This window comes from Gasterosteus aculeatus, chromosome 20 (genome assembly GCF_964276395.1).
Source record: "Gasterosteus aculeatus chromosome 20, fGasAcu3.hap1.1, whole genome shotgun sequence".
NCBI classification, from domain to species: Eukaryota; Metazoa; Chordata; class Actinopteri; order Perciformes; family Gasterosteidae; genus Gasterosteus; species Gasterosteus aculeatus.
In genome coordinates this window covers 855,593-879,204 of record NC_135707.1, presented here as the reverse complement: position 1 = coordinate 879,204, position 23,612 = coordinate 855,593, and the positions used below count along the sequence as shown (strand labels likewise).

The 23,612-nt window shown below is 44.3% G+C and overlaps 1 protein-coding gene across 16 annotated transcripts in view; it reads left to right on the top strand.

The window, feature by feature from the left end:
- The window catches only part of LOC120810500 (protein NLRC3-like), a 40,149-nt gene extending 17,996 nt beyond the window's left edge, over nt 1–22,153 (top strand). For 3 of the 16 annotated variants that reach the window (XM_078094287.1, XM_078094288.1, XM_078094286.1), the window contains exons 5-13: nt 14,325–14,438; nt 15,991–16,104; nt 16,773–16,842; nt 16,995–17,205; nt 17,365–19,165; nt 19,279–19,452; nt 19,957–20,130; nt 20,771–20,817; nt 20,962–22,153. In XM_078094287.1, coding sequence (XP_077950413.1) covers nt 14,325–14,438; nt 15,991–16,104; nt 16,773–16,842; nt 16,995–17,205; nt 17,365–19,165; nt 19,279–19,452; nt 19,957–20,130; nt 20,771–20,817; nt 20,962–21,557 — 3,301 coding nt within the window. In that variant the 3' untranslated portion in view covers nt 21,558–22,153. Of the gene's footprint in view, nt 1–189; nt 269–413; nt 625–781; nt 2,574–2,668; nt 2,843–3,145; nt 3,320–4,279; nt 4,327–4,470; nt 6,093–13,197; nt 13,350–13,671; nt 13,798–13,885; nt 14,009–14,312; nt 14,439–15,990; nt 16,105–16,772; nt 16,843–16,994; nt 17,206–17,364; nt 19,166–19,278; nt 19,453–19,956; nt 20,131–20,770; nt 20,818–20,961 lie in introns of those variants that run through there. The other 13 variants (XM_078094293.1, XM_078094294.1, XM_078094301.1 and 10 more) reach the window with 12 other exon arrangements.
- Nucleotides 22,154–23,612: the final 1,459 nt, after the last annotated feature.

The following is a 23,612-nucleotide window of genomic DNA, read 5'->3' as shown; positions in this document are numbered from 1 at the left end:
TTATGAATTACAGAAATTATGTAAACACAATGTGAGCTAGATCAGCCACATCAGGATCAGCAGAGGTCACATCTGGAGACAGCTGCAGGTTTCTGTCAATCATGACAGAAGCCAATATCTTTAACTAATGTTGTGTTGGCGTTCATGGTCCAAACACCATGTGAGCTGATGGTTCATGTTCCCCCACAGAGAGGACCAGGAGAGCTCAGAGGTTCCCACAGGTCCGTCTGCCCAGCAGCATCAAACACACCTGGACTCCATCTTCATGGTGTGTACATGTACAACTACTTTTACATCTCAGGTCACCATCATCTCCATGCTGCACTTTGTAGACCAGTGGATTGTCCGTCTGTCCAACATGGACCTGATGGTGGCTTCCATGGTTGTGTCCTTCATATAATGTTCTGTTCCAGCTGCTGGAGGAGAACATCCTCACTTTTGTGAAGAACGAGCTGAAGAACATCCAGAAGGTTGTCAGTTCAGATTACCCAGGATGCTTAGAGAAGGAGGATGAAGAGGTGCTGGATGATGAGCAGAGGAGGTTCAGAGAGGCATTTAAGAAGATCTCAGTGCACTTCCTGAGGAGAATGAAGCAGGAGGAGCTGGCTGACTGTCTGCAGAGCAGTAAGAGGATTTCTCTACAGACTTACCATGCTGATGAATGAGACCTTCACTAATGTCTCAAGAGATGGACAGAATATATTCATAGTCATTCTCTGAGGAAAGGACATGTTGAAATCTATTCTTTGACTCATTGATCCTCTTTCTTGTCTTCATTCAGGACTTCTTCCTGCAGATTGTCAGCGTGACCTCAAATCCAACCTGAAGAAGAAGTTCCAGTGTGTGTTTGAGGGGATCGCTAATGCAGGAAACCCAACCCTTCTGAATGAGATCTACACAGAGCTCTACATCACAGAGGGAGGGACTGCAGAGGTCAATCAAGAACATGAGGTCAGACAGATTGAAACAGCATCCAGGAAACCAGCCAGACCAGAAACAACCATCAGACGAGAAGACCTCTTTGAACCCTCAGCTGGAGGAGAGGAACCGATCAGAACAGTGATGACTAAGGGAGTGGCTGGCATTGGGAAAACAGTCTTAACACAGAAGTTCACTTTGGACTGGGCTGAAGACAAAGACCACCAGGACATACAGTTCACATTTCCATTCACCTTCAGGGAGCTGAATGTGCTGAGAGGGAAGAAGTTCAGCTTGGTGGGACTTGTTCATCACTTCTTCAGTGAAACCAGAGCAGCAGGAATCTGCAGGTTTGAGAAGTTCCAGGTTGTGTTCATCTTTGACGGTCTGGATGAGTGTCGACTTCCTCTGGACTTCCTCAACAATGAGGTCCTGACTGATGTCACAGAGTCGGCCTCAGTGGATGTGCTCCTCACAAACCTCATCAGGGGGAAGCTGCTTCCCTCTGCTCGCCTCTGGATCACCACACGACCTGCAGCAGCCAATCAGATCCCTCCTGAGTGTGTTGGCATGGTGACAGAGGTCAGAGGGTTCACTGACCCCCAGAAGGAGAAGTACTTCATGAAGAGGTTCAGAGATAAGAAGCAGGCCAGCAGGATCATCTCTCACATCAAGACCTCACGAAGCCTCCACATCATGTGCCACATCCCAGTCTTCTGCTGGATCACTTCTACAGTTCTCGACGAGTTGAAGACCAGAGAGGGAGGAGAGCTGCCCAAGACCCTGACTGAGATGTACATCCACTTCCTGGTGGTTCAGTCCAAAGTGAAGAAGGTCAAGTACGATGGAGGAGCTGAGACGGATCCACACTGGAGTCCAGAGAGCAGGAAGATGATCGAGTCTCTGGGAAAACTGGCCTTTGATCAGCTGCAGAAAAACAACTTGATCTTCTATGAATCCGACCTGAGAGAGTGTGGCATCGATATCACAGAAGCCTCAGTGTACTCAGGAGTATTCACTCAGATCTTTAGAGAGGAGAGAGGACTGTACCAGGACAAGGTGTTCTGCTTCGTCCATTTGAGTGTTCAAGAGTTTCTGGCTGCTCTTCATGTCCATCTGACCTTCTTCAGCTCTGGTGTCAATCTGCTGTCAGAAGAACAAACAACCTCTTGCTGGTCTAAACCTAATCCTGAACCAAAGCGTCTCTACCAGAGTGCTGTGGACGAGGCCTTACAGAGTCCTAATGGACACCTGGACTTGTTCCTCCGCTTCCTCCTGGGTCTTTCCCAGGAGGCCAATCAGACTCTCCTGCGAGGTCTGCTGACACAGACAGGAAGCCACTCACAGACCAATCAGGAGACAGTCCAGTACATCAAGGAGAAGATCAGTGAGAATGTGTCTCCAGAAAAAAGCATCAATCTGTTCCACTGTCTGAATGAACTGAATGATGGTTCCCTAGTGGAGGAGATCCAACAGTCCCTTAGATCAGGACGTTTCTCCCGCGAGGAACTGTCTCCTGCTCATTGGTCAGCTCTGGTCTTCATCTTACTGTCATCAGGAGAAGATCTGGAGGTGTTTGACCTGAAGAAATACTCTGCTTCAGAGGAGGCTCTTCTGAGGCTGCTGCCAGTGGTCAAAGTCTCCAACAAAGTTCTGTAAGTACAGAGCGTTAGATTCATACATCATGATTTTAATATTCTGTGATCTGTTCTTCTTATTGTCCGTATTGTCTTCATTGTTGTTTCTTCAGACTGAGTGACTGTAACCTCTCAGAGAGAAGCTGTGAAGCTCTGTCCTCAGTCCTCAGCTCCCAGTCCTCTAGTCTGAGAGAGCTGGATCTGAGCTACAATGGCCTGCAGGATTCAGGAGTGAAGCTGCTGTCTGCTGGACTGGAGAGTCCACACTGTGGCCTGGAGACTCTCAGGTCAGGATTCAATTAATCGGTCTCTTTATTTACATCAGCGGGACATTCATGACTTTCATGAGATTCCTTCTCCTTGCATGATTTAAATCTTTATTTATTTTCATTATAATGTTACAAATAGAAAAATGGAAGACCAAAACTGAGTTATCAGTAATGTTACCTTAGTGTTGGTGTACATTAGTTGGTGTGTAACCATGTTAATATGACCCCTCAGTAGGAAACAGTATCTCAGTCCTGCAGTGACCTTCCAGTCCTCACAGCTCCCTCAGATCATGTGACATGTGTGTTGTTTCATGTGTTTAGGCTGTCAGGATGTCTGATCACAGAGGAAGGCGTTGCTTCTCTGGCCTCAGCTCTGAGCTCCAACCCCTCCCATCTGAAAGAGCTGGACCTGAGCTACAATCATCCAGAAGACTCAGGAGTGAAGCTGCTGTCTGCTGGACTGGAGTATCCTCACTGGAGACTGGAGACTCTCAGGTATGAAGAGGCCTGCTGCAGCCACATAGAGGTAGAACTGGAAGCTTCTTCTCTGTCCCACTGTCAGCCTGGTTAATAAGACCCTGACACACCAAGCTGACCTCAAACTACCAGAGACTCATCAAACTGTTTGTGTCCCACATCAGACCATCAATACAGACAGAAGTAGTGAGGACCAGTATCCAGGATGAGCTTAAACAGGGAGGAAGGTGATGAAAGGCTTGTTTCTCTGGAGCCTTGTCTTGTCTCCACGTTATACGAGAGGACAGTGTCTCCTGACACGTTGACGGCATCATGGTGGGTTTATTATGAGTCAACATCAACATGCTGCAGGTTTTTGGCTCTTAGCAAACAACACTTGGATATTTAGATGCTGGTCATCTGCCTCCAGTGTGTGTTGTCCTTTAGTCCAGACATTATCCTTAAGAGACAAACCGTCAATGAAACAATCTGTTCAACAAGCGTCTTGATGGATCATCACAGGAGGAATGTTTGGTGTTTTTAAGGAGTTCAGCTTCACCTGGTTTTGTTTCTCGCTGATACGTTTACGTTAAGTCAGGAGTCTGGACATCGGATGTGACCGGATCTTAGATGCGGGAGGTGGAAGGTCCTCCTCTACGCCAGTTTAGGGCCAATAGAAATCTTTCGTTCTCTGTCTTTCAAGGGTTATAAAACATGATGTTCTTGCTGATGTTAGTTGGTTGTTCTTCCGGCCTGTGTGCTGCCTGAACTGCTCCTGCCTTTGCAAACGCAGCGCTGATACTTGACCTGTGATCTGACAAATAAATTTCTCAGAACGAGAAAAGTCGTTCGGCTGAATTTTTGATAACCCCGACCAGGCTCCAAATCTTGAACATGTATTCTTACAGTGGTCCATGTGGACATGAAGGACAAAGCTGTGTGTGTGTATGATGTAATGTCAATGTCTCCATGCTGCTCTGACCCCCCTCCTCCTTTCAGGATGGAGCCTGCTGGAGTCCGATGGTTCAGACCAGGTCTGAGGAAGTGTAAGTGAGCTTTGATTTATGAAGATTCAACCATCTTCACACTGTGACATCACTCATTCACCTCTGTGATGTCATCATCAAAGTGTCAGTAGATGAACACATGATTAATAACTGCAGCTGTATTGTGTCTTGTTCTCTCATCAGATTCCTGTGAACTCACAATCGACACAAACACAGTAAATAGAAACCTCAAACTGTCTGACAACAACAGGAAGGTGACATGTGTGATGGAGGATCAGTCACATCCTGATCATCCAGACAGATTTGACTGCTATCCTCAGCTGCTGTGTAGAACTGGTCTGACTGGTCGCTGTTACTGGGAGGTCGAGTGGAGCGGATACGTTAATCTATCAGTGAGTTACAGAGGAATCGGGAGGAAAGGAAAAGGTTCAGACTGTCTGTTTGGAATGAATGATCAGTCCTGGAGTCTGAGATGCTCTGATGAAGGTTACTCTGTCCGTCACAATAAGAAGAGAACACTCATTACCTCCATCTCCTCTTCCTCCTCCTCTGGTAGAGTAGCAGTGTATGTGGACTGGCCTGCTGGCTCTCTGTCCTTCTACAGAGTCTCCTCTGACACACTGATCCACCTCCACACCTTCAGCACCACATTCACTGAACCTCTTTATCCTGGGGTCTTGTTCTGGTACAGTTCTGGTTCCTCAATGTCTTTGTGTTCCCTGCAGGAGGGAGAGTCTCCTCCTGGTGGAGAAGCTTCCTCTCTGCTCACCACATAGTTCAGCCTGTGCAGCTGATGTAGGTTCATGTGGGTGTAGATGCAGGTGGAGCAGGTGTAATGGTAAAAATATGTTATAACATTGTCTTGCGTCTCGTGTGTCTGTATTTGACCCTGATGTGCGAAAGCAGAAAGATTTAAGGTTTCCACATGCAGCTGTGTCTGTAGAAGGGAGTTAACTTGCTCTCACAGACGCTGGAACAAAGGAGCAGTGTGTGTTACCTTCATCTTAACCATGGTTCTTATCTCAACTTGCAGCTTCTCGTACCGGCCACTGAGGATGGCCTTCACATGTGTATAAAAACTCTGCTCGGAGACGCCATTTACACGGAGCACTGTGATACGTGCCGGTGTATTTGGCCTGCAAATGGACTTTTTGCAACTTTGACCATTAATCAAGTCTCTTTTTTTATTAGATAAACATTAAAATAATTCATTCTCTTCTCCCGAACAAGTTGTATTGAAATATTCCACAACACAAGTGATGGGTACCTGAGCTGGTCTGGACTCTGGGGGGGTCCACAGCTGTCTGGGACTCGGATGGAAGTGTGAAAGAGCTCAGCTTAATGCTGCTGTGCTCCTTGAATCAAACGATCATCATATTGGCTCTTAATTAGGGTTTAATCTTAATCATTATATGTTGCAATGAAGACATTTTATAAAAAGGTCATCTGCCCCCCTCCCCAATATAAGATACATGTCTCTATATGATACATTGTCCTCATTGGTGTGTGTTCTTCATCAGCATTGAATTGTTTTTTCCAAGGATTGTTTGTAATGACAAAAATTATTAAAATATGAATGTATTTCTTCTTGATTTGAACTCAATCTTTCAAACTGTGTTCAGTGTACAAGAACCTTTTGAAAGCTTCAGCAAACCTCTGAAGAAAAGATTTAATGACATATCAGATACTTCTGTTTTATTAACATTTATATAATAGTACAACGTTTAATCCCTCCATGTATTACTTTGGGTTAACGGGAATATAGTTGTATGTTTTTAATGTTAATAAATTACTTTTATTGTAAACTGTGTCATTAATGGACATCATGGCGGTTTGAAGAAGGTTCTGTAAACCCCCCAGCACCTTTCTGGGGGGAGTCTGCATGTTCTTGGTTGTTGGTTCTCTCCGGATGGATGGATGGTTTTTAAATCAAACTGGTGAAGGTGGGTTCTAGTTCACCTGTAATATTGGACTCACCTGTGCAGGAAGGAGACATTAATGCTCCTTTTCAACATCTGCGCTAATTATCCAAGAGAACACGAGCTGCTCCTCAGGATGGACGAGTGACGTGTTACTGAATAAAGTGGTTTATTCCCCCACAGCCCATAAAGGGGGTTAAGAGTATGAATAGAAAGTGTTTGTGTGTTGAATTCCTCTGCAAAGTGTTTATATTTAAGACGCTTTTACCAAAATGAAGCTTTTCATTTATAATCAATAATTCATTTTTCATCACAAGTCTTTGTGGATTTCTCCTAAATTCACCAAAAGTTACTGTTAAATAAGGCCTCATTTGCATATTTTAACATGACATTTCTGTAGTTTAAATATATAATCATTGATTTAATTTTAACTGATCCCATTAGTTTGGTCGGGGAGCAGGGACTGGAGCCGCCGGGGTCAGGAGTCGTGGGGCCGGGCCGGTGCCGGAGACTTGAGTCGCGGGGCTGGATCAGGAGGGTTCTGCGGCCCAGCGTGGAGAGAGTAGGTGGCCTGGAGTTTGGCAGCGAGCTCCATCACCCGCTCCCGGTGCCATCTGGCACCAAGATGGGTAGCTCGCTGTATATGTCGTGGCCCGCCCTGGGCCAAACGAGTTCCCCAGAATGGGTTCCAGGGACCAAACTCTGCTGAGTCCTTCACGGGTCACGTCCTTCTATCAGTAGTGTTGTTACTCCGACCCTCCTGCTTCGAAGCTTGTGTCAAAATATGAACCAGTGCGCGGCGAAGCAAATGTATCGGTGCTCGGTGCGTTCGCTGCTGATCACGTGATCAGTGACGTCCGAAGCTCCGGTCCGGCGCACAGTCACGTGACCGCTTCGATTTGATTCAATGGGCTCGAAACAGGGTTCAGGCTTGTTGGTTTGATACAGTCAAAGTCAGTGTTGTAGTAGTAGTAGTAGTAGTGGTAGCAGTAGTAGTAATAGTAGTCGTAGTAGTAGCAGTAGTAGTAGTCGTCGTAGTCGTAGTAGTAGCAGTAGTAGTAGTAGTAGTAGCAGTAGTAGTAGTAGTAGTAGTAGCAGTAGTAGTAGTAGCAGTAGTAGTAGTAGTAGCAGTAGCAGTAGTAGTAGTAGTAGTAGCAGTAGTAGTAGTAGCAGTAGCAGTAGTAGTAGTAGCAGTAGCAGTAGTAGTAGTAGCAGTAGTAGCAGTAGTAGTAGTAGTAGTAGTAGCAGTAGCAGTAGTAGTAGTAGCAGTAGTAGCAGTAGCAGTAGTAGTAGTAGTAGCAGTAGCAGTAGTAGTAGTAGCAGTAGTAGTAGTAGTAGTAGCAGTAGTAGTAGCAGTAGCAGTAGTAGTAGTAGCAGTAGTAGTAGTAGTAGTAGTAGTAGCAGTAGCAGTAGTAGTAGTAGTAGTAGCAGTAGTAGTAGCAGTAGCAGTAGTAGTAGTAGCAGTAGTAGTAGTAGTAGCAGTAGTAGTAGTAGCAGTAGTAGTAGTAGCAGTAGCAGTAGCAGTAGTAGCAGTAGCAGTAGTAGTAGTAGCAGTAGTAGTAGTAGTAGTAGCAGTAGCAGTAGTAGTAGTAGTCGTAGCAAAGAGCACATTTCCAATGGAACCTGTGGCAGAGAGAGGTCGCTCCGAGATGTGGGATCACTTCAATTTGATTTCCTCTAACAAGGTTTGTAACAGGCAGGCAAAGTCTGTCATTTGTATTGTGTAATTATGGATGTTCAGTACAGTAATATGATTAATATCTCAAATAATATTAATGATGATGATGATGATGATGAAGATGATGATGGCAGCAGCAGGTGTCAGGACCAGGGTCCCGAAGGAACTACGATCTACGGAGACCTGCTAGGGGAGAAAACAGAAAAAAACTCCCGGAAAGAAGCAGAATTAGTGATGTGCATTAATAAAACGTGAATTGTGGTAGAACGAGAGCGTGAGAGAGGAGCTCGGTGTGACATTCAAACAACTCACATAAAGTCCCTATGACTGCCATGAACTGCACATGCAGTAGGAAGCACTTGCTGGTATTTTAAATTATAATTATATATATATTGTTCCACTTCTTGCCAATGTTCAGAGAATTGAAATACACAAACAAGGACACACTTCAAACCTGAACAACAATAGTTTTATTCATATAGGAACCCATGTATTTATTAGATGATTTATTGGTTCAACTTTTCATAATCAGAGATTGGGCCAAAATATACTGGTAGGCTATTCGAACCATTTGCACTATAGGTTTTCAACAGCAGACGTCATCATAGAGTTTGCGATGCATTGAATGAATGAACCTTTATCCGATACAATTGGCTGGAAAGCTTCACTTTGCCATCACTGTCTATCAGGAAGGGAGGGGAAGGCAGGACTCAAGCGCATAGTTTCGAGACAAAAAGACTTTAATAGTCAAAAATTCCAAAAGCAAAAAAGACCAAGGGGCAAAAACGCAGCCAGGAACCAGGAACATTCCACAATGACACGACAAGAGACACACAAGGCCTAAATACACTGGGAAGGTGCAGGTGATTGGACGCAGGTGGAAACAATCACGACACGGCAGACAATCAAAGGGGACGACAGGACAAGGCAGGAAGTGAAGTTACCGAGGGAGACAAGAGGCAGAAAACTACAAAATAGAACAGGACGTGAACCCCAAACCCGGACACCTCTCTCCTCTTCCCTTAGAGAGGGCAAACATGCACACACACACGCACACACACACACACACACACATACACACACACGCACACACACACACACACAGGTCAGAGGTCATTTTCTCATGAAACACATCACTCAGTTATGAACTGGTTTTCTGACCAGTTTACTTTAAAATCTACTTCAATATGATGTCATATATTCTAAAATGGTACAATAAAACGTAACAAAATGTTTTAATATGACATAATATAATATGATACAATAAAATACAATAGAATTTAATGGAATATAACTCAATAAAACAATATACTGTAACTTGATATAATGTACAGTTAAACTCAATTTAGTGCAGGATGTTGAGTTGATGTGTTCAACGTCAACAAGCTCACACTGAGAGGTGGACTGATGGTGGGGGTGTTTGGGGTGAGAGGTCACTCTCTGGTCTGAGGTCAGTACACAGGTCCAGACTCTAATGGACGGGAGGAGGCAGTGTGGTCCTTCTCACTCGATGAGGTCTCCAGGTGAGGGGGGGTCCTTCAGGCGTCTGATGAGCTCGTGTTTGTTGTGACGGTGCGGATCCAATAACTGTGGATTTGTGTAATTCAGGATGATTGTATTGTGTTTGTGAGCATTCTGCACGGAACCAAACCAACCAGCAGAACCGTCCCGTCGGTGTCATCTCCTGCGTCACCACGGGGGGGCGTGTTTCCTCATGAGTGGATTTACAACCAACCACAAGTACCACAAAGCATCTTCTAAAGAGAACTCTCATCTGATGTGAAGCCTTTTATTTCCTCCATTCATCCGTTTGCCTCCTCTTCACATTTCTTCTTCTCTGAATCTGAAAACCTGAACTGAGGAAAGAAGAACGGAGGCGTCGGTTAATCTTTTAGGGGAAAAGCAGTTTTTATTAGAAGTCATGTACAAAAGGAATATTCCATGGTAGGATTTTATAAAACGTCCACATTGATCAACAGATCGCACAACGAGGCGAACACACACACACACACACACACACACACACACACACGTCAAAGCTTCACACACACACACACATCCGTTTGGATGCATAGCTTTGAGTACAATTATTTTCAGGGTTTTTATTCTGAAAAACTGTCCGACTGACTGACCTGAAGTGAGATAAAAACAAACATCATTAAAACATCTGGATTTCTTTGTCATTTTGTCATCGTAGGATTGAGTTACGCTCAAGTGAAGACTCTTTTCATCAAATCCCAGTAGATAATAAACTGACTGTATAAAAACTACATTCATCAGGCGGTGTGACGACGTCACGCCGAGCCGAGAAGAACCGGGAGTCCAGAACCACGTCAACAGCAGCTGATGCTGCACCTTTCTTCCTCTGGTTCTGCTTGTTTGGATCAATGTTTGTATAAAAAGTCTTCTTCCTAAAACATGGGAATCAATCTGAGATCAACTCGTCTTTACTTATTTAGTCATCATTTGTTTCAGATTATAGAAATAAAATATAACTGATAAAACAATGTGTTTGAAATACTGAAACAAACAGAACAATATCAGCATAAAGAGCCCAAATATTCTGCAACGCTGTGATTAAAACTGAAGTCTGTTTTGTGTTTCCTAAACAGTTTAGTTATTAAATAATAAGTTTATTTACCGTTATAGTAATATAACTAGTGCTAATGGCTAATGCTAATAGCTGTCATTGTTACCGGTCGGTAAGAGGCCACTAAAGACTCTTTTATTGAGACATGAAAGCTGGGAAATGTGCATGCTAGCAATTAGTGCTAACGTTGTGTTTGCTAATTGGAAGTTTATGTTTACGAATAGAGTGTTGAGGCCCCGCCTCCTTGTGCTGGACCAATCAAAAAGAGTCACTGGATGAAACACAAAGAGGCCGGATAACTTGTTCTGTTTTAAACCACTACGGTTCACATCACTACACTTTACTCCAAATGTAACTTTATTTAGCTAACTTAGCTACGTTAAAATGTAACGTCGTTTAGCTAACTAGCTTAGTTAGCAGTCACAGACGTCGTAATATCTGTGATAGTTACTGACATTTTTACGTGGTCCGTCTTTCACATTAATGTGTAATTTATGGTACAATTTACACAGGATTAAGTTCTCTTGCCGTTGACTTATTTTTCCAAAATAAGGTTCCACCAAATGGTGAATAGTAAAATGTAATAGAAATATCCGTTTCCACCAAAGAAAGGCAGTCACTTTATACCACTATATGCAGAATTAAAATACGTTGCACTAATATTTTCTAGTATACATTGATTTCAGCAAATATAAGAGGTCTGTGGTTCAGTTTAGCATTTAGTGGAAATCTAAATGAACTTGTCGCAACTTTAACATCCAAAAAAAGCTAAACATTTCGTGAAGAATTTAGAAAACTATGTGCCATGCGATGAGGAAGTAGAATGCTGCATGTAACAACATGTACTTGAGGAAGCTGCAGTTTGTCATAAAGGTAAATGGTTTAACAAGCAGCTTCACACTGATACGTGGGCGAGTTGTTTCGCCCCAACAGGTTCAACCTGATCATCAAAGTGGAGTGAAGAATAAAAACACTCTCAGCTCAGACTCTGGATTGAGTTACGCTCAAGTGAAGACTCTTTTCATCAAATCCCAGTAGATAATAAACTGACTGTATAAAAACTACATTCATCAGGCGGTGTGACAACGTCACGCCGAGCCGAGAAGAACCGGGAGTCCAGAACCACGTCAACAGCAGCTGATGCTGCACCTTTCTTCCTCTGGTTCTGCTTGTTTGGATCAATGTTTGTATAAAAAGTCTTCTTCCTAAAACATGGGAATCAATCTGAGATCAACTCGTCTTTACTTATTTAGTCATCATTTGTTTCAGATTATAGAAATAAAATATAATTGATAAAACAATGTGTTTGAAATACTGAAACAAACAGAACAATATCAGCATAAAGAGCCCAAATATTCTGCAACGCTGTGATTAAAACTGAAGTATTTTTTGTGTTTCCTAAACAGTTTAGTTATTAAATAATAAGTTTATTTACCGTTATAGTAATATAACTAGTGCTAATGGCTAATGCTAATAGCTGTCATTGTTACGGGTCGGTAAGAGGCCACTAAAGACTCTTTTATTGAGACATGAAAGCTGGGAAATGTGCATGCTAGCAATTAGTGCTAACGTTGTGTTTTCTAATTAGAAGTTTATGTTTACAAATAGAGTGTTGAGGCCCCGCCTCCATGTGCTGGACCAATCAAAAAGAGTCACTGGATGAAACACAAAGAGGCCGGATAACTTGTTCTGTTTTAAACCACTACGGTTCACATCACTACGCTTTACTCCAAATGTAACTTTATTTAGCTAACTTAGCTACGTTAAAATGTAACGTCGTTTAGCTAACTAGCTTAGTTAGCAGTCACAGACGTCGTAGTATCTGTGATAGTTACTGAAATTTTTACATGGTCCGTCTTTCACATTAATGTGTAATTTATGGTACAATTTACACAGGATTAAGTTCTCTTGCCGTTGACTTATTTTTCCAAAATAAGGTTCCACCAAATGGTGAATAGTAAAATGTAATAGAAATATCCTTTTCCACCAAAGAAAGGCAGTCACTTTATACCACTATATGCAGAATTAAAATACGTTGCACTAATATTTTCTAGTATACATTGATTTCAGCAAATATAAGAGGTCTGTGGTTCAGTTTAGCATTTAGTGGAAATCTAAATGAACTTGTCGCAACTTTTACATCCAAAAAAAGCTAAACATTTCGTGAAGAATTTAGAAAACTATGTGCCATGCGATGAGGAAGTAGAATGCTGCATGTAACAACATGTACTTGAGGAAGCTGCAGTTTGTCATAAAGGTAAATGGTTTAACAAGCAGCTTCACACTGATACGTGGGCGAGTTGTTTCGCCCCAACAGGTTCAACCTGATCATCAAAGTGGAGTGAAGAATAAAAACACTCTCAGCTCAGACTCTGTTGTCTTAGTGGATGTTTTTATTCAATATAAACTCTACACAACATTTGTTACAAAGGTTTCTGCTTCATCGCGTGTTCCCTACTAGTCTACATGTAGAAGAAGAACAGGAGACAAAGAGGGACGTGCACGGGTCCTCTGAACCATCTGGTCCAAACTACAGCATCCAGTCTGTTGTCATAGCAACTCTTTACAAGGTGGAAGGATCGTTCCACTGATGCTGGTTTTGATCCTGAAAGACTCTTGTTTGAGCAGTGAGGAGGATTCTGTTCACGATGACCTTTGACCCTGTAAACAGCGCAGACTGAGACTCAGTCAACCAGTCAGACCGCATACTTTGATGGTGACGTGAGGACACACCCTCTCTGATGAAGGACAGCAAGCTGCGTCACTTCACTCCGTCTGATGGAAGCTGAAGTGAAGCACGGAGCTCCTTTTCTACACAGACCTGCTGAGGACAGAAGAGAGCTGCTCACTGAGGAAGTTTATGTCTGCAAGCTCAGTAAGTGCAGCTGTGATTGGTTGAATGACATCATTGATGGTTGGGAACGTGTGCTTGTTTGAAGCTGGGAAACAAGATGGCGCCTGTGTGAGCAGGCAGAGAGAAGCTGCTGTTAGTCTGAATGATGACGCTGTGATGAAGAAGAGGAGCTCAGTCTGATCTGGGGTCTGTGAGGACTGTTACTGATGAGGAGGGGAAGGTAGCAGACGGAGGGGCACTAGGACCCAGCAGGGACCACAGAGCTCACCTGGGCCTTAGTGTTGGGGTGAATGAGCTCTGTGTGTTTGTCCTGATGAAGATAATAATGTGTGAGCTCTCCCAGCAGGTGGTTGTGAAGGTGTGAAGGTGTGGACTCTGCTATGAATCAGGGTGAGGACCCAGAGGACGGAGTCCGTCCCTCTGAAGCTCCTCTGTGTGGGGAACATGACAGCCAGACCACAGCTCAGAGGTGAGAGGACAATCTCCAACTGTCCTCCACTCTTCTCCATGTCCCAACGTCTTTGACTCACTGACTCTGGTTCTACATGTGTGACCAGGATCCAAAAGAGACCAGGACCTGGACCTGATCCTGGACCTGAACGCCGCTGTGTGAACATGGAGCGTATACAGTCTACGAGTCCTCCTCTAGACTTCAAAGATGGTCCCTCTGTTGATGCAAGGTGAGGGTCTCAGGCTGATGATGAGGTGTTTCTATCAGACTCTCTGGTGGAGGTTCTGAGTTTCTTGCTCCAGGGCCCTTCAGCAGTGTCCAGTGAGGGAGGGAGAGAAAGAAAACATGGAGCTGATAGACTGAGCTGTTTATTCTCAGTGGGACCAGCAGGACCAGTAGACCTAAACCACTACAGGGAGTCATGTGGTCCACATCTAGACCTCACGTCATGGACCTTTACCTTGTTTTGGTCTCTGTGAGGACGGACACCATGTGAGCTGATGCTTCATGATTAGATGATGATGTAATCTCAGTGTTTCTTTAAGGTCACAACAGCAGAGAGGAAAGTCTCCTGAACCCACATGTGTGTCCATGAAGAGTAATCAGTCCAAAGATCGTCTGATTGACTTCAAAGATGGACGCCGTTCTTATGACCCAGAGTAAGTTCTTAGACAGTTGAACTGTTCTGATCCTCAGTTATGAAGTACAGAAATTAAATAAACACAATGTGAGCTAGTTCAGCCACATCAGGATCAGCAGAGGTCACACGACTGGGCTTCATTGTTCCAGTGATTAAAAAAGGGAAAAGTGGAGTGTTCGCATATGTGGCGATTTCAAGGTGACCATTAATCCGATGCTGCGTACTGTAGAGTATCCTCTACCACGAATTGAAGACATCTTCTCATCACTAGCTGGAGGGGAGACGTTTTCAAAAATTGATCTGTCTCAGGCCTACCTTCAGATGGAAGTAGAGAAATCAAGTAGGAAGTTGGTAACCATCAACACGCATAAGAGACTGTATCAGTATGATAGGCTTGTATTTGGCGTCACATCTGCTCCAGCCATCTGGCAAAGAGCGATGGAGCAAGTACTTCAGGATATACCGAGTTAATAACCGTGTTATTAAGATATACACAGTGTTATTAAAGAATGCTGAAGATCATCTCCAAAACCTCAGCATAGTGCTCAAAAGACTAAGTGACTATGGCCTAAGGGCGAGAGATTAATGTGAGTTTTTCAAGATTGAGATATCATATTGTGGTCACATCATTGACAGATTTGGCTTACAGAAATCACAAGAAAAGTGGAAGCGGTGCCAAAAGCCCCGAGATCAGAGAATGTGTCACAGCTAAGATCATATTTGGGCCGTGTCAACTATTACCACAAGTTTCTACCACACCTCGCTTCAGTAGTGCACCCACTGAGCACACTGCTACGGCTGGGAACTAAATGGGAGTGTTCGGAAAAATGTGAAAAAGCTTTCAAAGAAAACAAAAAGACTGATAACCTCTGATAAGCTACTTACCCATTGTGGTCCATCACGGGCCATACGCCTGGCCTGCGACGCGTCCACTTATGGCATTGGTGCGTCCTGTCGCACAACATGGCTGATTGGTCTGAGCGTCCTATTGTATATGCGTCAAGGTCTCTGACGAGTGCTGAGCGCAATTATGCACAGATCAACATGGAAGCCCTTAGCCCAGTGTGGGGCATGAAGAAGTTTCACCACTGCCTTTTTGGCCAAAGGTTCACACTATTGACAGACCACCTGGAAAGGAAATCGTCTCCCCAGAGAAGACAGCACAGGGTCCAAGGCGTTACCCAGAAAGAACCAGGGCACCACCACCACCACCATAATATGTACTAATGTAACCACTGTACAATTTCAAACGGGATCTGTAAAGCAGAATGTTTTGTATTTTTACACATTTTATTGAGTAGTGTGAATCTATAAATGAGTGTAGTGTTTATTAGGGACCTATTTCTTTATGCGTGAGCACTACCCTGCGCATTGATGTCCTATTGGTTGTTCGCCATACGCATGTATACATTGAGTGCAGAACCTCAAGTAAACAAGTCATGTGGTCCACATCGAGACCTCACGTCATGGACCTTTACCTTGTTTTGGTCTCTGTGAGGACGGACACCATGTGAGCTGATGCTTCATGATTAGATGATGACGTGATGATGTAATCTCAATGTTTCTTTCAGGTCCCATCAGCAGAGAGGAAAGTCTCCTGAACCCACATGTGTGTCCATGAAGAGTAATCAGTCCAAAGATCGTCTGATTGACTTCAAAGATGAACGCCGTTCTTATGACCCAGAGTAAGTTCTTAACAAATGAAGAACTGTTCAGATCCTCAGTTATGGATCCCAGAAATAGTTGTGCATTGTTTAACGTGTTGTTTCCATGACGATCCTTCATGACAACTCATTGTCTTCATCTAACTGGTCTGTATGTGTTTAATTGTGAATCATTAACTGTAAACATCCTCAGATGTAAACACAATGTGAGCTAGTTCCTCCACATCAGGATAAGCAGAGGTTACACCTGGAGACAGATGACTGGGACTGAACATGTGATTAGAATAAACTCTGTGGACCAGCTGACGTGGTCTCTGGACTCCATGCAGAGGTTTGGACAAAGTATCGTCAGTAGACTCTGTGAAAAGGTCCAAAGACTAGTTTCAGAAGGTCTAAGGAGACTTCTAGAGGTCAGCGGACGGACTAAAGAGGTTTGGAGTAGTTTCATAGGACTTTGTACCAGATGCAGAAGTCTGGAGACGTTGTTTTTATGACCCACAGTAAGAACTAAAACCAGATGAAACTGATGACTAACTGTCACTCAACTAATAACCTGTCATAACCAACAGTCTTCAGCATCTGGTTTCCATGGTGATCAATCATGACAGAAGCTAATATCTTTAACTAATGATGTGTTGGCGTTCATGGTCCAAACACAATGTAGGCTGATGGTTAATGTTCCTCCACAGAGAGGACCAGGAGACCTCAGAGGTTCTGTCTGCCCAGCAGCATCAAACACTCCTGGACTTCATCTTCATGGTTTGCACATGAACAACCAATTTTACATCTCAGGTCACCATCATCTCCATGCTACACTTTGTAGACCAGTGGATTGTCCGTCTGTCCAACATGGACCTGATGGTGGCTTCCATGGTTCTAGTTGGTGTCCTTCACAGAATATTCTGTTCCAGCTGCTGGAGGAGAACATCCTCATTTTTGTGAAGAACGAGCTGAAGAAGATCCAGAAGATTGTGAGTTCAGATTATCCAGAATGCTCAGAGAAGGGGGATGAGGAGGTGCTGGATGAAGAGCAGATGAGGAGCAGAGAAGCATTTAAGAAGATCTCAGTGCACTTTCTGAGGAGAATGAAGCAGGAGGAGCTGGCTGACCGTCTGCAGAGCAGTAAGAGGATTTCTCTACAGACGTACCATGCTGATGAATGAGACCTTCACTAATGTCTCAAGAGATGGACAGAATATATTCATAGAGTATTTCTCTCAGGAAAGGACATGTTGAAATCTATTCTTTGACTCATTGATCTTCTTTGTTGTCTTCATTCAGGACTTCTTCCTGCAGATTGTCAGCGTGAACTCAAATGCAACCTGAAGAAGAAGTTCCAGCGTGTGTTTGAGGGGATCGCTAAAGCAGGAAACCCAACCCTTCTGAATGAGATCTACACAGAGCTCTACATCACAGAGGGAGGGACTGCAGAGGTCAATGAAGAACATGAGGTTAGACAGATTGAAACAGCATCAAGGAAACCAGCCAGACCAGCAACAACCATCAGACGAGAAGACCTCTTTGAACCCTCAGCTGGAGGAGAGGAACCAATCAGAACAGTGATGACTAAGGGAGTGGCTGGCATTGGGAAAACAGTCCTAACACAGAAGTTCACTCTGGACTGGGCTGAAGACAAAGACCACCAGGACATACAGTTCACATTTCCATTCACCTTCAGAGAGCTGAATGTGCTGAGAGAGAAGAAGTTCAGCTTGGTGGGACTTGTTCATCACTTCTTCAGTGAAACCAGAGCAGCAGGAATCTGCAGGTTTGAGAAGTTCCAGGTCGTGTTCATCTTTGACGGTCTGGATGAGTGTCGACTTCCTCTGGACTTCCACAACAATGAGGTCCTGACTGATGTCACAGAGTCGGCCTCAGTGGATGTGCTCCTCACAAACCTCATCAGGGGGAAGCTGCTTCCCTCTGCTCGCCTCTGGATCACCACACGACCTGCAGCAGCCAATCAGATCCCTCCTGAGTGTGTTGACATGGTGACAGAGGTCAGAGGGTTCACTGACCCCCAGAAGGAGAAGTACTTCATGAAGAGGTTCAGAGATAAGAAGCAGGCCAGCAGGATCATCTCTCACATCAAGACCTCACGAAGCCTCCACATCATGTGCCACATCCCAGTCTTCTGCTGGATCACTGCAACAGTTCTGGAGGAGATGACGACCAAAGATGGAGGAGAGCTGCCCAAGACCCTGACTGAGATGTACATCCACTTCCTGGTGGTTCAGTCCAAAGTGAAGAAGGTCAAGTACGATGGAGGAGCTGAGACGGATCCACACTGGAGTCCAGAGAGCAGGGAGATGATCGAGTCTCTGGGAAAACTGGCCTTTGATCAGCTGCAGAAAGGCAACCTGATCTTCTATGAATCCGACCTGAGAGAGTGTGGCATCGATATCACAGAAGCCTCAGTGTACTCAGGAGTATTCACTCAGATCTTTAGAGAGGAGAGAGGACTGTACCAGGACAAGGTGTTCTGCTTCGTCCATCTGAGTGTTCAGGAGTTTCTGGCTGCTCTTCATGTCCATCTGACCTTCTTCAGCTCTGGTGTCAATCTGCTGTCAGAAGAACAAACAACCTCTTGCTGGTCTGAACGCTCTAAACCCAATCCTGAACCAAAGCGCCTCTACCAAAGTGCTGTGGACGAGGCCTTACAGAGTCCTAATGGTCACCTGGACTTGTTCCTCCGCTTCCTCCTGGGTCTTTCCCAGGAGGCCAATCAGACTCTCCTGCGAGGTCTGCTGACACAGACAGGAAGTCACTCACAGACCAATCAGAGAACAGTCCAGTACATCAAGGAGAAGATCAGTGAGAATTTGTCTCCAGAGAAAAGCATCAACCTGTTCCACTGTCTGAATGAACTGAATGATGGTTCTCTAGTGGAGGAGATCCAACAGTCCCTTGGATCAGGACGTCTCTCCACAGAGGAACTTTCTCCTGCTCAGTGGTCAGCTCTGGTCTTCATCTTACTGTCATCAGGAGAAGATCTGGAGGTGTTTGACCTGAAGAAATACTGTGCTTCAGAGGAGGCTCTTCTGAGGCTGCTGCCAGTGGTCAAAGTCTCCAACAAAGTTCTGTAAGTACAGACAGAGTTCATATATACATACATTCACACGTTCATACATCGTGAATTAAACATGCTGCCATATTTTCTACTTGTTCATATTTCCTTTATTGTTGTTTCTTCAGACTGAGTGACTGTACCCTCTCAGAGAGAAGCTGTGAAGCTCTGTCTTCAGTCCTCAGCTCCCAGTCCTCTAGTCTGAGAGAGCTGGATCTGAGCTACAACGGCCTGCAAGACTCAGGAGTGAAGCTGCTGTCTGCAGGACTGGAGAGTCCAAACTGTGACCTGGAGACACTCAGGTCAGGATTCAATTAATCTCCACTTGGTGTTTGGTGGGTTGACGTGGCGCAGGGGTATAGAGGAACCACAAGGTTGGTGGTGCGAGCCCCGGCTGCTCCATGTCCCATGTTGAAGTGTCCCTGAGCAAGACACCTAGTCCCTAATTGCTCCCCGGGTTAAAATGTTAAAGCCATGGATTATAAATGCAATGTAAGTCGCTTTGGATAAAAGCGTAGGCTAAATGACAGGTAATGTAATTTACATCAGTGGTACGTTTCTGACTTTCATGAGATTCCTTCTGCTTGGATGATTTAAATCAAAGTTTGTTTTCATTATAATGTTACAAATAGAAATATTGAAGACCAAAACTGAGTTATCAGTGGAGTGTTGGTGTACATTAGTGGGTGCGTAACCATGTTGATGTGACCCCTCAGTAGCCGACAATATCTCAGTCCTGCATTGACCTTCTAGCCCTCACAGCTCCCTCAGATCATGTGACACGTGTGTTGTTTTGTGTGTTGCAGGCTGTCAGGCTGTCTGATCACAGAGGAAGGCTGTTCTTCTCTGGCCTCAGCTCTGAGCTCCAACCCCTCCCACCTGAGAGAGCTGGACCTGAGCTACAATCATCCAGGAGACTCAGGAGTGAAGCTGCTGTCTGCTGGACTGGAGAATCCACACTGGAGACTGGAGACTCTCAGGTATGAAGAGGCTGCAGCCACAGACTTTAGTCTGGTAGAGGAGGTAGAACTGGAAGCCTTTTCTCTGTCCCACTGTCAGCCTGGTTAATAAGACGCTGACACACCAAGCTGACCTCAAACTACCAGAGACTCATCAAACTGTCCCACATGAGACCATCAATACAGACAGAAGTAGTGAGGAACAGTAGCCAGGATGAGCCTGAACAGGGAGGAAGGTGATGAAAGGCTTGTTTCTTTAGAGCCTTGTCTTGTCTCCACGTTATAAGAGAGGACAGTGTCTCCTGACACGTTGACGGCATCATGGTGGGTTCATATGGGGTTCATGTTAGACAGAACTACTGTAGAAGATGGTCACATGTCACATGTTGTGTTCACAGCTTGTTGTCAATGAACCACAAGTGGACAAAGAAAACGCTTTATAATGTTAAAACATTTGATTCACTGACTGCTGAAGGAAACTGAGTGTGAAATAGAAGATGATGATGCTGATAATAACAGATGATGAATGAGTCAACATGATGAGCTGTGCTCATCGGCCAATCAGAAGAAGAGGTGGTCCATGTGGACATGAAGGACCAAGCTGTGTGTATGATGTAATGTCCATGTCTCCATGCTGCTCTGACCCCCCTCCTCCTTTCAGGGTGGAGCCTGCTGGAGTCCGATGGTTCAGACCAGGTCTGAGGAAGTGTAAGTGAGCTTTGATTCATAAAGATTCAACCATCTTCACACTGTGACATCCCTCATTCACCTCTGTGATGTCATCATCAAAGAGTCAGTAGATGAACACATGATTAATAACTGCAGCTGTATTGTGTCTTGTTCTCTCATCAGATTCCTGTGAACTCACAATCGACACAAACACAGTAAACAAACACCTCAAACTGTCTGACAACAACAGGAAGGTGACGCGTGTGAAGGAGAATCAGTCGTATCCTGATCATCCAGACAGATTTGACTACTGTCCTCAGCTGCTGTGTAGAACTGGTCTGACTGGTCGCTGTTACTGGGAGGTCGAGGGGAGAGAAAAATTTCATGTATCAGTGAGTTACAGAGGAATTAGGAGGAAAGGAAACAGTGATGACTGTTGGTTTGGAATGAATGATCATTCATGGAGTCTGAGATGCTCTGATGAAGGTTACTCTGTCTGTCACAATGAGACAGATACACGTGTTCCCTCCACCTCCTCCTCCTCCTCCTCCTCTGGTAGAGTAGCAGTGTATGTGGACTGTCCTGCTGGCTCTCTGTCCTTCTACAGAGTCTCCTCTGACACACTGATCCACCTCCACACCTTCAGCACCACATTCACTGAACCTCTTTATCCTGCGTTTGGGTTCTGTCCTGGTTCTGGTGCCTCAGTGTCTCTGTGTTCTCTGCAGGAGGGAGAGTCTCCTCCTGGTGGAGAACCTTCCTCTCTGCTCACCACATAGTTCAGTCTGTACAGCTGATGTAGGTTTTTGTGGGTGTAGATGCAGGTGGAGCAGGTGAGGGGTACCTGAGCTGGTCTGGACTCTGGGGGTCCACATCTCTCTGGGACTTGTGGTCTGTAGGAGCTCAGCGAGGTGTGTTTTAATGTTGCTGAGCTCGTTGCCTCTGTGGATGAATCAGTAGATCATCATTTAGATGTTGGGTCCTAATTAGGGTTTAATCTTAATCTTTATGTGCCCCCCCCCAATATGAGATCAATGTCTCTGGATAAATTGTCCTCATGTGTGTGTTTGCTTCATTAGCATGTGATTGTTTTGTCAAGGATTGATTGTAAGGACAAAAATAATGAAAATATGTGTAATTCTTTTTGATCCAATTTGATTTTAACTTCAAATCTTTTTTAATGTGTTCAAATCTAATTTCTAACAAGAACCTTTTTAAAGCTTCAGCAAACCTCTGATATTATCATTAAATATTTTCTTCAGATTCTTCTGCTTTATTAAGGTTAATATAATGTTTTGTCCCTCCATGTATTACTTTGGGTTAACAGGAATATAATTGTATGAATTTAATGTTAATAAAATACTTTTATAGTAAATTGTGTCCACTGGGCCTTTTTTTACACATTAGCTTCTCTTTGTAGAAAGATTTAAGAAACGTGTGAAATAGTTATTTTACATTGATAAGATTGGATTACTAAATAGTTAAAATCTACTTCAATATGTCATATATTATAAAATAGTAGAATATAATGTAACATAACATGATTTAATAAATAATACATTATATAATACAATATAATAGAATGTAATGTAATATAACTTAATAAACTTTCCTCAACATTCTACACACAACAACCCCTAATGACAAAGTGAAAACTGTTTTTTGCAAATTTATGAAAATCTGTTAATAATAAAGAACGAAAACCTAACATGTACATAAGTATTCACAGCCTTTGCCACGACACTCAAAATGTAGCTCAGTTGCTTCCTGTTTCCACTGATCATCCTTGAGATGTTTCTACAACTTGATTGGAGTCCACCTGTGCTAAATTCAGTTGATTGGACATGACTGAGAAAGGCACACACCTGTCTATATAAGGTATCACAGTTGACAGTGCATATCAGAGCATAAACCAAGCCATGAAGGCCAAGGAATTATCTGTAGACCTCTGAGACAGAATTGTATCCAGGCACAGATCTGGCGAAGGGTACAGAAAGATTTCTGCAGCATTGAAAGTCCCAATGAGCACAGTGGCCTCCATCATCCGGAAATGGAAGAAGTTTGGAACCACCAGGACTCTTCCTAGAGTCGGCCGCCCAGCCAGACTGAGCGATCGGGGGAGAAGGGCCTTAGTCAGGGAGGTGACCAGGAACCCGCTGGTCACTCTGACAGACCTCCAGTTCTATGAAGCGAGGAGAACCTTCCAGAAGGACAACCATCTCTGCAGCACTCCACAAATCAGGCCTGTTTGGTAGAGAGGCCAGACGGAAGCCACTCCTCAGTAAAAAGCACATGACAGCCCGCCTGAAGGACTCTCAGACCATGAGAAACAAAATTCTCTGGTCTGATGAAACAAAGATTGAACTCTTTGGCCTGAATGCCAAGCGACATGTCTGGAGGAAACCAGGCACTGCTCATCACCTGACCAATACCATCCCTACAGTGAAGCATGGTGGTGGCAGCATCATGCTGTGGGATGTTTTTCAGCGGGAGGAACTGGGAGACTCGTCAGGATTGAGGGAAAGATGAATGCAGCGATGTACAGAGACATCCTCGATGAAAACATGCTCCAAAACGCTCTGGACCTCAGACTGGGGCGACGGTTCATCTTCCAACAGGACAACGACCTGAAGCACACAGCCAAGATAACAAAGGAGTGGCTTCGGCACAACTCTGTGAATGTCCTTGAGTGACCCAGCCAGAGCCCTGACTTGAACCCCATTGAACATCTCTGGAGAGATCTGAAAATGGCTGTGCACCGACGCTCCCCATCCAACCTGATGGAACTTGAGAGGTTCTGCAAAGAATAATGGGAGAAACTGCCCAGAAATAGG